Source organism: Typha angustifolia, chromosome 5 (assembly GCF_048772165.1).
Source record: "Typha angustifolia cultivar Huaian chromosome 5, ASM4877216v1, whole genome shotgun sequence".
Classification (NCBI taxonomy): Eukaryota; Viridiplantae; Streptophyta; class Magnoliopsida; order Poales; family Typhaceae; genus Typha; species Typha angustifolia.
In genome coordinates this window covers 7,385,996-7,399,314 of record NC_133243.1, presented here as the reverse complement: position 1 = coordinate 7,399,314, position 13,319 = coordinate 7,385,996, and the positions used below count along the sequence as shown (strand labels likewise).

At 38.4% G+C, this 13,319-nt stretch overlaps 3 protein-coding genes across 5 annotated transcripts; 1 reads left to right on the top strand and 2 right to left on the bottom strand.

Moving 5' to 3' along the window:
• Positions 1-201: 201 nt before the first annotated feature.
• Positions 202-4,925, top strand: LOC140760580 (uncharacterized). Of its 2 annotated transcripts, none has more exons than XM_073097593.1 (8): positions 202-513; positions 2,066-2,571; positions 2,668-2,740; positions 3,413-3,493; positions 3,585-3,648; positions 4,213-4,300; positions 4,442-4,526; positions 4,621-4,923. In XM_073097593.1, the coding sequence occupies exons 1-8, from the start codon at positions 409-411 to the stop codon at positions 4,702-4,704; spliced, it is 1,086 nt and encodes a 361-aa protein (XP_072953694.1). In that variant the 5' UTR covers positions 202-408; the 3' UTR covers positions 4,705-4,923. The 2 variants fall into 2 exon arrangements, with proteins under 2 accessions (XP_072953694.1, XP_072953695.1); XM_073097594.1 differs by having other exon boundaries at positions 453-592; positions 4,621-4,925.
• A 90-nt stretch (positions 4,926-5,015) lies between these two features.
• LOC140760581 (uncharacterized) lies at positions 5,016-7,360 on the bottom strand. Of its 2 annotated transcripts, none has more exons than XM_073097596.1 (2): positions 5,633-7,360; positions 5,016-5,510 (listed from the first exon to the last, which is right to left on the bottom strand). In XM_073097596.1, exons 1-2 carry the CDS (start codon positions 6,251-6,253, stop codon positions 5,319-5,321), a joined length of 813 nt encoding a protein of 270 aa, XP_072953697.1. In that variant the 5' UTR covers positions 6,254-7,360; the 3' UTR covers positions 5,016-5,318. The 2 variants fall into 2 exon arrangements, with proteins under 2 accessions (XP_072953697.1, XP_072953698.1); XM_073097597.1 differs by having other exon boundaries at positions 5,043-5,507.
• A 173-nt stretch (positions 7,361-7,533) lies between these two features.
• Positions 7,534-12,617, bottom strand: LOC140760579 (cyclin-dependent kinase C-2-like). The gene is made up of 12 exons (XM_073097592.1): positions 12,233-12,617; positions 11,859-11,940; positions 11,688-11,778; positions 11,578-11,607; positions 11,322-11,434; positions 11,156-11,228; positions 10,907-11,027; positions 10,649-10,766; positions 9,259-9,398; positions 9,060-9,117; positions 8,445-8,515; positions 7,534-8,316 (listed from the first exon to the last, which is right to left on the bottom strand). The coding sequence occupies exons 1-12, from the start codon at positions 12,340-12,342 to the stop codon at positions 7,764-7,766; spliced, it is 1,560 nt and encodes a 519-aa protein (XP_072953693.1). The 5' UTR covers positions 12,343-12,617; the 3' UTR covers positions 7,534-7,763.
• Positions 12,618-13,319: the final 702 nt, after the last annotated feature.

Sequence of the window (13,319 nt, the reverse complement as noted above, 5' to 3'; positions counted from 1 at the left end):
TTCACGTAAAATATATGAAATTCCCAACACTTTCTTCTTAAATTTGCCTATAAAAATATTTTTGATAAATATGAATAAATGAAGTGAATAATAATAATAAAAATAAAGAGAGGAAGTGAGGACGAGAAAATATCTTACTTAGAGTCTAATTTTGACTTTAAAAAAGTAAAAAAAAATGTATATCTTCAGTTCCTCCTCGTCTCTCAACCATCATCCAAAGTCGCCGTTTCTTCTTTTTTCTGTTCATCACTTCTCCATCTCGTCTCCCTTAAGAAAGCTTAAGCGGCAAAGAAGAGAATCCAATCCAATCCAATTACAAGAACGACATAGGAGTGGGTCGAAAAGAAACAGGTCTCCTTTATTCGCTTAATTTGGTCGAAAAAGACGGTCTTGAGCTGGATTCCATCGATGGGTTATCTACCTTCCCTTCGTAGCAAAGCAGCTCACTTGGTCTCAGACATCACCACCGTCATCCTCAATCCGATCTCCGACGATGAGCCGTCGAAGCCGCTGGTGAGTTCTTCATTGGCTTCCTTGATCTCCTTCTTGTTGGGGTTTTGGAGCAATTGATGATGAATCGCTTGCCTATGAGGTACTTTGTCACAGTTCCGAGATGCGTTTTGGTTTTCTTGGTGATTTGATGCTTAATTGGGGTTTGGGCAGTCTTTGATTCTTTATTTGTGGTTACTTTCGTTTGTTCTCTATGTTGACTCTGTCGTAGATTGATTAAATGTCATCTTTGAAATCTTAGATAAGTAGGAGAGTTGCGCGGAATCATCCATTAGTCTTTGGGATGAAGTAGATGCGCGTTAGATTTTATATATTGTTAACTGGGCGATGACTAGATTGTTTCTAGAATGTTTTATTTCATTTTTAGTTGAATCCAGTGATAAATGAGAAAAACGCTAGGGTTAATGACAACTTGGTGAAGAACGCTGGCCAAAATATGTGCATAAGGTAACAATCGCTAGGTTTTTCATTGACTGCAAATAAAGAGTTAATTTCTTCACGGTATAATTTTTGGAATAGTTTCTTCTTGGAAGGAATTGACTTTCCCTTAAATAGTTACTTTAGATTTGTTATATTACTATCGGAATTTTAAAAGTTGTGGTCTAGAATATGCAATTTTCGGAAGTAATTAATTTTGTGCTGAGTTGATACTCAGTTTGGTTGTTGAGGAGATGTGAAGAAGGCAGAAAATAGGCATTTTCTTATTCGCACTTCCAAATTCTTTTGAAGTTGGGATATAGGTATGTAAGCCTTGAAGATAACTGATAAAAATACTCAAAGGTTATGGTTTTGCATGTTTGCAGAATTTTGTGAAATGGAAATGAAGTTTTAGAGATATAGATGCAAAATGATCATCACTTACAGCACTAAAAATTCATTATCCAGTATTTTATTACTAGGACATGCCTATTCAAAGTACAAAAGCAACTACTGCTAATGAATTAAGGAACTTGACAGCTACTTAAGCCTATAATTAACATCTTTGGTCAAATGTAGCTAATGTGGATGAATTTAAAAAAAAAGAAAAGAAAGCATTGGATCACCGCTCTAGTTGTAACCAAACAAAAAACATTGATATAGTTTTGCTTATTGATTGTACTATTGCCATGCTGCAGTGACAGGCCAGATGAATGAACTCTTGATATTTGTCTGTCTTGAAACTATGGAGGTACAATTGGGGATTTCTTAATTATTCTTCCAGTGTGAAGGTGGAATATGGATTGTTAATCTGTTGGTTTGACTTTCGTATACGCTCAATGTGAAATATGTAGCCTTCTTCCTGCATGTTATTGTTGAATTCTCTTAATGAAGGCTTGAAGAGCTCTTCTCCTTGTATCAGTGTAGCTTGATTTTGCAGTATTATTTAAGTCATGAAATATTATGTTAAAAAGCTCGATCTTCTCTTCATATATTGTGTCATTATCTTTTCTTCCATTCTAGCATTTATTTGATTCGGTGACTCTTTACTTGGTTTATGCTAGAACGTCATCTTTGTATTTTAAGATTTATCAGAGTTTTCAATTTAATAGTATTAGAATCCCTTTTCTCTTTTTAGGAGGAGGAAGATGGGATGACAAGTCCTGAAAAGGAACTTGAAGAGGAACAGCCTGAGATTCCAGTAGGCCCTGATACATCTTCTTTTACAGCATTCATCATTTCATTGTTATCATCCTCAGAATCTGGAAATCATCATATGGAGAACTTATCTGAGCATCATGTTGAAACGGGCAATACAACTTCAACATCAGGAGTAAAGGAAAACAATGGGAGGAAGAGTCTACTTTCTAGGGGCAAGCAATCAATTGGAAGAGTTATTCATAAAGCAGTTAGAATAGGTGGTTTCAGACAAAGCCAGGAGACTAAGGTTGATGGTAACATAATAAACCACTCAGAATTAGTTGAACATGAACTGCGATCTGAGGTGTCGAAGGAAGCTGCATCAGAATATTATTTGCCAGCCATGTCTGAACCATCAGTGCTTCTATCAGAAGATTTGCAAACTGCTCTTTACCTTTCTCTTCCAGTTCTGGTTCAAGGGAGGAATTGGGTGTTGCTTTATAGGTAATAATAGACATCTTGCTATATGATATAGTATTCTGAAATGCTTAAACACCTAATTTAATATAATCTGCATCTTTATTCTTTATTGTTGTGTAGTACTTGGAGGCATGGGATATCTTTATCTACTCTGTACAGAAGGAGCATGCTTTGGCCTGGCTACTCATTACTAGTATGATCTCATATTAGCTGGTTTTTTCTTTTCTGTTATTTTTGCCTTCATCTAGATGCAATCTTGCATATTGGCAAAAGGCATCATCTAAGTTTAAGGACATTGCTATACTGTTAACATTAATATTTAACTGCCACTAAAATTTCAGTAAAGTAACATCTTTTTTATTCTAGACTATTAGCTTGTATATGTATGCAGTTCATGTCAATAAGTTGAAAAAAGACAGATTTGATTATTACATATTTATATATCTGAAGGCTACTTACTAGTCAGTCTTGTCTTTACTAACTAAGGCTATTGCTTATTAAATGTGGCTGAGGATTGAGTAGTTATGCTTCTAAATGGCCTTTGTGATTGGCTTGAGAAGGAAACAAATACAAGTATTAGTAACATAAACATTTTTTTTATTGTGAAGGAGGAAGCCATTTTTTTGTTGACATATCATCTCTTTTATTTGTAAGTATTCGCTCGAGAAGGAAGTGAACATGAGTGAGTCTGTGGTGATATGGTCTGTTATGCTGATTTAGAAAGTATATATATTTTAAGTTGTTTGTGCATTATGATTGAGTAGTTATAGTTCTCCAAACTTTGCACTAGCATCATGGAATAACATCCTGTTATTGCAGTTACGCTAATCACTAGTGCTTTTACTCATACTTTGCATCGTAACAGATTGTTGGTGATCAAAAAGGTGCAGTTTTTGGTGGTTTAGTTGAGGCCCCACTGCAGCCTACTAATAAGAAAAAGTATCAGGTAATGGATGTTAGACTATTTGTGCTGCACCATTCTTAATTTGTAATTTTCAAACTAATTATGATCAAGTACTTTTCTTTGCTCCCTCTAGGGGACCAACAACTGCTTTGTGTTCACAAATCTGCCTGGCCATCCTGTCATATTTCGACCAACAGGTAGTAAGAAAATTAGTCTTATATATATGTATACCAGCTTTATTTTGAAAATTAGTCTTATTTATAAAGTTTAATATTTGCTTTATTCCTTCTTGACTGAAACTTGTCAATATCTTTGCAGAAGTAAAAAAAATAGCATAAATATGCCATCAGAAATTGTGCAATACATACTCTATTAATATGATACCATTTGCATATTCTGTCTTTATTTAACTGACTATCTACATGGAGGGAACATGCACAGTTTCAGATTTTGATGGATAAATATCCAAGTTAGCACTTCTTATTAGCATTATGTGTTAGAACTTAAAACCTTCTGTTAATTAGTCTGGGCTATCAAACCAATTTTGTCAATCTTCGTAAAGCCAAACTGTTTCTACTGGAAAAGGAAGTTATTAACATTTCATGGTTAAGAATTAAAATATTATTCCTTTCCTCCTCTTTACATAAGAACTTTGTTCTATTTCATCCATTCTGTAATAAAAAACATCTATCTACCTAGTAGCTCTCTTGTTATTTTATTCATCAAATAGTATGGAGACATTGAAACTCTTCTTCTTGCAGGTGCTAATCACTATTTCACTCTATGCTCAGCCGACTTTTTGGCCTTGGGTGGTGGCGGTCACTTTTCACTCTATCTCGACGGAGATCTGTGAGTTTCGCGCTCTTATTTTGGCCTCTGCTTTCATTTTACACATCGGCCATGCACATTGTACCTTTGTACATTCGACAATCATCATGTCCTACAACTTTGTTAAGGTAACATTAACACTCTCTATGATCTCTTTTGAAGATTGAACGGATCGAGTTCTACTTCAGATACCTTCAACAACTCATGCCTTGCACATTCCCAAGACTTTGCAGTGAAGGAGGTTGAGGTATGATGACGTTGCGATATTTCTTTCAATACTTGCAACGTCAATTCTTCCCGCTTTCTTGTAGCGCATAAGAGTCGTTTCCTGTGTAACGCAGTTATGGGGATTCGTCTATGCATCAAAGTATGATGAGGTAGTCACTCTGTGCCGCACCGAGAAACCAGGGATTTGCAGATGGTGAAGTGCTTCTCTGTTTGTGAACCAGACAACTATCACTGGTGGTATTGACATGGAACAATCACCAAATGTATATAAATGTTTCATATGATTTACATTACTGTAATACTAGAGAGATTTTCTACGATGTAAAGACTGGTAGAGTGAGCGAGAGAAGTATCATTTTATGATCTTATAAATGGAGCTCTGACTATCAACAACTGCATATTTGTAAATACTGCTTCCTTCTTTGCCATTTAAATAGTTTGAGATGAAATGACTGAATCTTAGCAGTAAACAGTACTCTAACTATGCTTTGAGATGGTTAGAGACGCTCCTTCTGTGTATATATATATATATATATGGGTTTGAATTTTTGTATTTTAATTAGGACACAATTAAATGTCCACTCATTAAAAAAACACACAAAAAGTAATACTCTGACTATAAAATTTCCAAGAAGACTTCAACATTATATGTTTAGGCGCTAATATAAAGTTCATGGGCCATTTAATTAGAAGCCCTACCTAGAATTCGATATAACCTAAGCCCATTGTTTGATTGACACATGAAAACGAATACCTTGCAGAGTTATCTTCATACCCACCATAAACACAGTGACACCAGAGATTAACTTAATTAATCTCTCTGTGTCCCATGTTTAAGTACTATATGAAATGAACAAGGGGAGGAGTTTGGATCATAATGAAAGAGGATCACTTCTTCAGAGTTGCCGCACTTGCACTTGAAGCAGATCTTTATCTCCCCTCCTCTGGAGATCCCAAACTCCGCCTTCCTCTTCATATTCTTCGCCTTCTCCGTCTCCTTCTGCTTCGGGAGAGATAGAGATATAAGCACACAGATCGACTAAGTTCAATAAGAAACGAGGAGGACGAACATGGATGATGAACTCATTGATCAAGAAAGGAGTAATGCAGGAATTGGAAACGAACCTTCTTGTCATTGAGCTCAGGCACGGTCAAGATGGACGGAGGGATCTGAGCTGGGGAAGGATTCGAAGCGCCGGGGGTTCTCTCCGCGATCGAAGGGGTCGACGGAGAGACCCGAGCAGAGGAAGGATGCCTCGTAGCGCCGGCGATCCTCTCCGCGGTCGAAGCGGTCAACGGAGAGACCTGAGCCCAGGATGGATTCGAAGCGCCCGCAATTCTCTCCGCCGTCGAAGGGGTCGATGGAGAGATCTGAGCGGAGGAAGGATTCGTAGAGGCAGCAATCCTCTCCCCGGTCGGAGAGGTCGACGGCAAGATTGGAGTGGTGGTTGTCTCCACCGTCGGATCGGGGATCGGACGACCCATTGAGTTGGAAGCCTCCGCAGTAGGAGGCGGCGGCGGCGGCGGCGGAAGCTTGGCGGAGGCGAGGGTAGCGCGGATATCGTCCTCCTCCGCCTCCAGGACAGCAGCGGCAGCGGCGGAGTGGGTAGGGGCAGAGGCGGAGCGCGCGAACTTGGCCGGTGGCTGCCAAGCGGGGAGAGGGATGGGGCACGAATCCCAGCGGTCCAAGAAGGGCCGCTGTCGCTTGTTGCCGCAACAAGGGCACGGCTTGTTGTAACCCACCATATCTCTCTCTCTATCTTCTCTCTCTAAATCTCGGATCACGGCTTCTTGGAGAAGGGGAAGGAAGCCCTTTCTCTCGCTCTTCGTTAGGGGAATTGGAATCTTGGACTCTTGGACTCTTGGTTTCTTGGAGGGAAAAGGGGATTTGAATCGAGAGGGAGAGAAGGGTAGGCGATGGGATTGTTTTATAGAGGGAGGGTGAGGGAGGAGACCGTTGGGAGAAATAGGCGCGAAGAGGAGCAATTGGGTGGATTCCGGATGCCGTTATGTTCCGAATCGTACCGGAAACGCCCACCTCTCGGAGGAACTATTTAGGATTAATTACTTTTTACCCCCACAAGAAAAAAAGAAAGACATAAACACTCCTGGATTGTTTAATTGTATCAATAAGCCCCTTTGAGGATAAAAAAAAGGGAAAGTCAAACATCTGTTAAGAACCTTGAGTAGGAAAAAAGAAAAGAATAAATTTAATGGAAAGAAAGTTGTTAAATGAAAGCCCAATGATCCAAGTATTCTAAGGATCATATTTACCACTCTAGAACATCAAATCTAGACATGTTGGTCTTGAAGGCAAAAGTACTATCTAAGTGCTGAAGTAGCTGAGAGTTGACTGTGTCATTCTTACAGGCAGAAAGAAGCATTTTCACAGAAAAGAAAAGGTTATTTTGTCCATCAGGGATCTCCTCCAATTAGCAATTATCCAAGTAAGATTCAGGGCATTCTTTTCAGGAACAAGAACAATAAATTCAGGCCCAGGGGACTGCTGAGGAAGTTTGACGAATTTTTTATTTATTTTTCCTTACACTGAAGTTCTTACAGCATAAACTTCCATGCAGCCAGAGGAATTTGAATTTTGCACAGGAGGAATTCAGAACAACGAATATGGATTAGGATCATAAAAGGTGTAGTCTTGAAGTAACTCACCGGACAACTTTGGATCTAAGAGGCATGACCAAATAAGTGCGTCTGTCCCCTTGGTGGTATTGATCTAGTTCAAGATACTTCCTATTGATAATTTTCCCCCTTGGACAGAAGAAGTCTGCATAGCCCCTGCCAGAACTAAATTCACCCCCAAAAGAACTCCGGGATTTCAAAAGTGCTTTGATGAAACAAAAATTTGATAGTGTTCGAGCTCTTAATACCATGTCAGAATGATCAATTGTATCTGCATATCAATAGCTTTCCTGCAAAAGGGAATGAGCCTTGGACATCATAGTCATCAGACACAACATACCAAAACTATTTGCCTGTGCTCCAAATAATGTAGAACCACACATTTCAGATCCTGGAAATTTGAAGTTTACCACGATAGTGCCGCATTTGTGAGATAAAGGTTGCACTTACACAAGTAACAGTCTTAAAAGTCAATGGGAAAATAGCAAAGCACATTATCAAGCTCTGACTTTGAAGATCAGTGAGAACAGAATACTTAAGTCCTAATCGCAAGCCCGATAAATATAGCACTCGTACTGCATTACGTAATTATCACCTTACCAAAGAACCTAAAACTCCACTATTGCCAGCTACCATACTGCTGCTGTTGGTTGCGGTTCCCACCAATCATGTTGGGACCACGGCCTGGACCTGAAGGTCCATATGGGCCTCCTTGGGGGTAATTTGGTGCACCAGCTCCATACCCACTGCCACTCCCACCTCTAGGCCCACCAGTACCAGGCATGCCACTACCAGCATAAGAGGGTGGTCCACGCCCTTGAGGAGGATATGGACCAGTACCATAACCACCACCTTGACCTCCACGATTTGGGTTATATCCACCACCTGGATTTGCACCCTGTGGATACCTGCTAGGCCCTCCAGAGGGCCCGCGAGGTTTCCCATAGTGATGGCCTGGCCCCGCAGCCATGGGAGGTTGAGCACTGTGAATCGGCTGGCTCGGACCAGGTCTGATCTGAGAGTGCTGTTGGCCAGTCTGCTGGATGGGAGGCAACCGAGCATGTGGTTGTGGATGCTGCAATTTTTGACGTTTGGCTGCCTCTTCTTGTTGCCGTTGTTGTTGACGCTTTTTCTTTGTCTGGAATTCATGTGAGGACTCATACTTTGGTAAGCTGCATCAGGATGGTGAAACATAAGTCAGATGAATTGAAGGTAAGAAACCTAAACGAGTGTAAAACATTGATTGGACTGATACAAAGAAATTTCAAGTTTTCCAGAGGGAAGTAGTGACAAACAAAACCTTTTAGGGTCACAAGGTAGAGGATCGGTCCAAAAATACTCCGCATCAAGTGCATCTTTTGCAGATATCCTCTGAAATTGGAAAGAGGATACAAACAGTCATATATAACAAATGACAAATGTACAAGTAAATGGGGATGCATACAAGATTCAAATTGAACTCAATTATATGTCATCAACACAAGTTTCTCTTTCATGAATCTATGCTTCCCTTTTGCAAACAACAATTCAGATTCCATTAAACAAGGAAAAACATTTAAATTCTCTTTTAACAAGTACATTTCTCATGATATTACAAATTGTTTGATGTTTCATCCAAATGTGTGGCCTTTCAAGTTATTAATTAACATCAAGCTCCTTTGGCAGAAAGCAGATACTACATACATACTGGTAAAAGAAACAGGAAGGAAAAGTATCCCAAATCATGGAATTCTGATAAGGAGAAAATATTAGAAGAGCCCAAGAACACCAGTACAAAAAGAAGCAACACTCAAATCATGATTCATGAGATAGCTCGATCAAGTGCCACTAGTGAACTCTTCAATGAGGTGAGGATATGTTCATGCATAGTGGTTGACTATCTCTAAAATGTACAGGCAAAATTAAATAACAATACCTGTGATGGGTCTAATGTTAACATCTTTTCCAAAAGTTCCAGAGCATGGCGATCAAAACTGTCAAATCACAAAGAAAAATACATCATATGAAATAAGAACTAAGTTAAATATCCATAACCCCTATCCCAAAGAAGGCCATTCAGAAACGGCACAAGAATAGCACAAACCTACATGTTACAATTTGAATAGATCACTTACTGCTTAAAAACCTCTCTGACACGTCTCTTCAATGGTCGTGGAGGCTTGAAATTGTTATACCAGGGAATTTTAGTCACACCTGGCCAGTTGACCTCATCCGGAGTCCCACAAAGCTCAAATATTTTAGTCAGTTGCTCCGGCTACAGGACAAAAAATGAAAAACTGGATATTACTCTTCTTCTCCCATTTGGAATTTTGAGTGCCAAAAAGTTCTACAACATTAAGACTTATCTGTTATCTGAATATTAAGCTGCAATAGTAAATGAAAATATTGTGCGACCAGCATTCTCAAAGGTTATTATGGTTGTGACTTGTAACCAAAAGATTAATATGGAATATATCAAGCTCTCCTTGAATCGAAGAGGCTAAGAAAATTAAATTCCCTTGACAGTACTGCAAAATATTAATCACTGAATTGCCAGAACATGAGTGGAACAGTGCAAGCTTCACAGATAATTTCAGCACCTTCACGAGCAAGATCGCGCCCTTCATTGAAGGTTCCAATGCTAAACAATATTAAGAGTGTAGATAAATTACTTAACAAAGTAATCAACATCGAAAAGGGGTTAGAACTATCATTTTCTACCCCTCCTTTATCCACAGTATAAGATACTGCCTATTTTATCAAAGTACTACAGCAGTGCTTTGGTGGAGTAGCCGTATAGATATCTGCCAGTAATGGAGATATTCCCTAGGGTATAATTCAGACTTATTTCCTCCTAATTTGTTCACTTTTCCTTCCATTCTAATTCTCCTACTTTCTCATGAATCCTTTTGTATAACTCATGGCTTAAGGCAATCCCATAGGCAAGTACTAGGAGCCTCACCTACTTTAACTTGAAAGTCCCAAAACTTGGGAACATACATTTTACTGGGCCAGAAAATGGTGCACTGAAATAGGCGCAACAATCTGAAACCTTTCCAAGAAATAAAACTCAATAAACAATAACCAAAAATTATTTCTGTACGTGAGTAGATAGTAGTTCAAATCAATCTTTGGGAACTAAATAGATTGTGAATCTATGTCATCCCTGTCAACAACTACCTTAGAAGCAATCCTCTTAATCAAGCAATTAATTTTCCTTGCTATGCTTCAGTTCACAAAAGCATCACTCAGCTTTAGTTCAAGATTGTATGACTGTCCATTTCCTCACTATTTCTTGTTCCTCTGATTGATAATTTTTTTAAAAGCAAGAAAGAGAGAGGAATGGAGTCTCTAGACTTCAAGTATTTCAAAACTTCTGTAGGTGAAAAATAACTGTCAGCAACATCATACTGAAAAATATCATAAAGTAATTATTGTGAAAATATTGAAGAAGGAACTAAAAACTACATGTAAAGATATATAGTACAATAAAAAAAACAAAGGATTAGTTGCAGAAAATAATACCTCATTTTTCCCTGGCAAGATTGGTTTCCCATGAAGAAGTTCCGCAAAAATACATCCAACAGACCACATGTCAACTGCTGGACCATACTTCGTGCTTCCCAGTAGCAACTCTGGAGGTCTGTCAATCAAACCATTGGAATATAAAAGCTAAAGTACAGGAAGTTATTTGTTTGATTAAACGAGCAAACTAGACAAAACCATAAATCCAAATAGGGAAACTCATGTCATCTTCATCTGCCAAAGAAATGAAGGATTCACCTGTACCATAGAGTTATCACCCGGTTTGTAAGGTTCCCATTGTGATCACTAGAGAATGATCGTGCAAGGCCAAAATCAGCAAGTTTCAAATTTCCCTCATTATCGATCAAAAGATTAGACCCTGCAGAAGAAGAAGTCTCAAAATCAAATTAGTAACTAGATAGAATATGCTAGACCCTCCCCCATCCTCCCCACTCAAACCAAAAAGAAGGATAAAACAGATGGCTAGATCTTCACAGAGTGTAATACCTTTAATATCCCGATGCAGCACTTGGTTGACATGGCAATAATGCAGTCCTGTTAGCAGTTGCCTCATGTAGCACTGTGGAACAAAAAAATACGCAGCGGAAAATAAATAGCTAGCAGAGATGTAATGAATAACAAACGAAAAGTTGATCAAGAATATCTAGATGACCTTAATCTGAGGTACTGTAAACCGCATTCCAGGCCTATCTGATAACCCAGTCAAATCATGATCCATGTATTCAAAAACCATATATATACTTCCCTTATACTTGTTGCCATCAGCTGATTTTACAATTCAATATATTAGAGTTCTCTTCAATTTAAAAGGAGGTTTGCTTAAAAAACAAGAAGATACAACATTTGAAACTAGTAAGACATCATATGCTAATTCACAATGAACTACAGAAAGTCTGGTCTGAAGAAACCTGGCTTTCCTTGTTCATCCTTTTCTGGACCTGGAATGATTCACAAACAATCAACTGACTTAACGGAAAATAGTCAATAATAATTGAAGTACAACATCCCATTAGGATACCTGGTGAAGTGACAATTTCCTTTAGTTGAATAACATTCTGATGATGCAGCTTCTTTAGAATTTTGATCTCACGTATTGCTGTTATTGGGAACTGCGAGTATTTGAACACCTAAAAATTCGCTCTCATAATTTCAAAAACGCACACTAGTATGGAAAAGTACAAGAACATACCCCTTCTCTTTCATTGTCCATTCTAATTTTCTTTAAAGCCACTATTTCGCCTGTTCTTGTTTCTCTAGCCATGTATACTTGCCTGCACTCCATTAATCAAAAACAAATAAGTTTCTTTGTGGAACACCGAAGTTAAACCAAAATCTTACCTTCACATCATAGTTACTGGTAGTAATTTTTTCAGATATAACAACCAACAAGTCAGCACACTTCAAGCTTTTTTATAGAAAAGATTTTAATATTATAACAAGGGAGTAAAAAAAGGAAGCAACTTTCAACCAAAATTTTAGGTCAATTTGGTTTCCAATAACACATTGATACATCAGGAACAAAGAAGAAAGTTAAGGGTCGGTCTTGAAGCTTCTAAGACTTACCCATAAGTGCCTTCACCGATCTGCTCCAATTTCTCGAAGCAATCGACGCTCCGAGATCCCCAGGAGGGGGACTCGTCCAAATTCAATTGCCCAGGAGCGGCCACCGCCATTACCACCGCAGCTACAAACCCTCGAGGGCAAAGACGACCGAGGCGAGAAGCGACGCACCCGTTATCAGTTATCGAGAAGAGGGAATTCCCATACAATGGGATCTAAATTAAGGAGGAAATCGAGGGACACCGTCTATTAGGGTTTCTGCGAAGAAGAGGAGGGGAGAGGAGTAGAGGAGGAGGAGGAGGAGGGGGGAGGAGGGTTATGAGGTATCCGAAGAATAAGCTTATTCGTCAACTAAAGGAAAGAGAGACGACTTGGACTAGTTTCCGCCGAGCTGAGGAAAAGAACCCAGAGGACGCTCAAGATATTTAGTTTTATTTTTATTTAGAAAAGGACGCTAAGAGATAATTACGCCTCATTCGATTAGGAGAATAATTTGTAAATCGATTCCACTTAATAATTATATTTAACAAACATAATCATATTATTCAATTAATTCCACTTATTTAATAAATATGCCTCTCTCCCTCTATGTATGAAGGCTATATTTTAACCAAACATTATTATATTGTGGATACAAATAATAAAACCCTTGACCTTTGTATTAAGTTCTACCAATATAAGTTTGATAACCATAAAACAAAAATTCCTTTGGGGCTATTTGGTGCCATGTGTTTAAAAATACTACATCAGCATGCATTCTAGAATAACTAATTTTGTTTATAGGCCCAATATAATTGTCTTAATAGGTCAATCAAGAATCATATGCTGCATTTTAGTATACAGTTCGATTCAGTATTCATCAAAACACAAATTTCTAATTTTCTATAATAAAGGAAGAGTGTTACATGTGTTCTTATTACTGTTAGTTTGAAGAAAAATTGGTGAATATTTCCTTCTGTTGTTGATTTCAGATTATATGTTGCTCCTACAAATACATCATATTGAAATACATCAATTCAAGCAGCTGCTTTATTAATCCTCCCCTTAGTGATGAATACCACACATAAAACATCCAAAAGCTTCCATACAA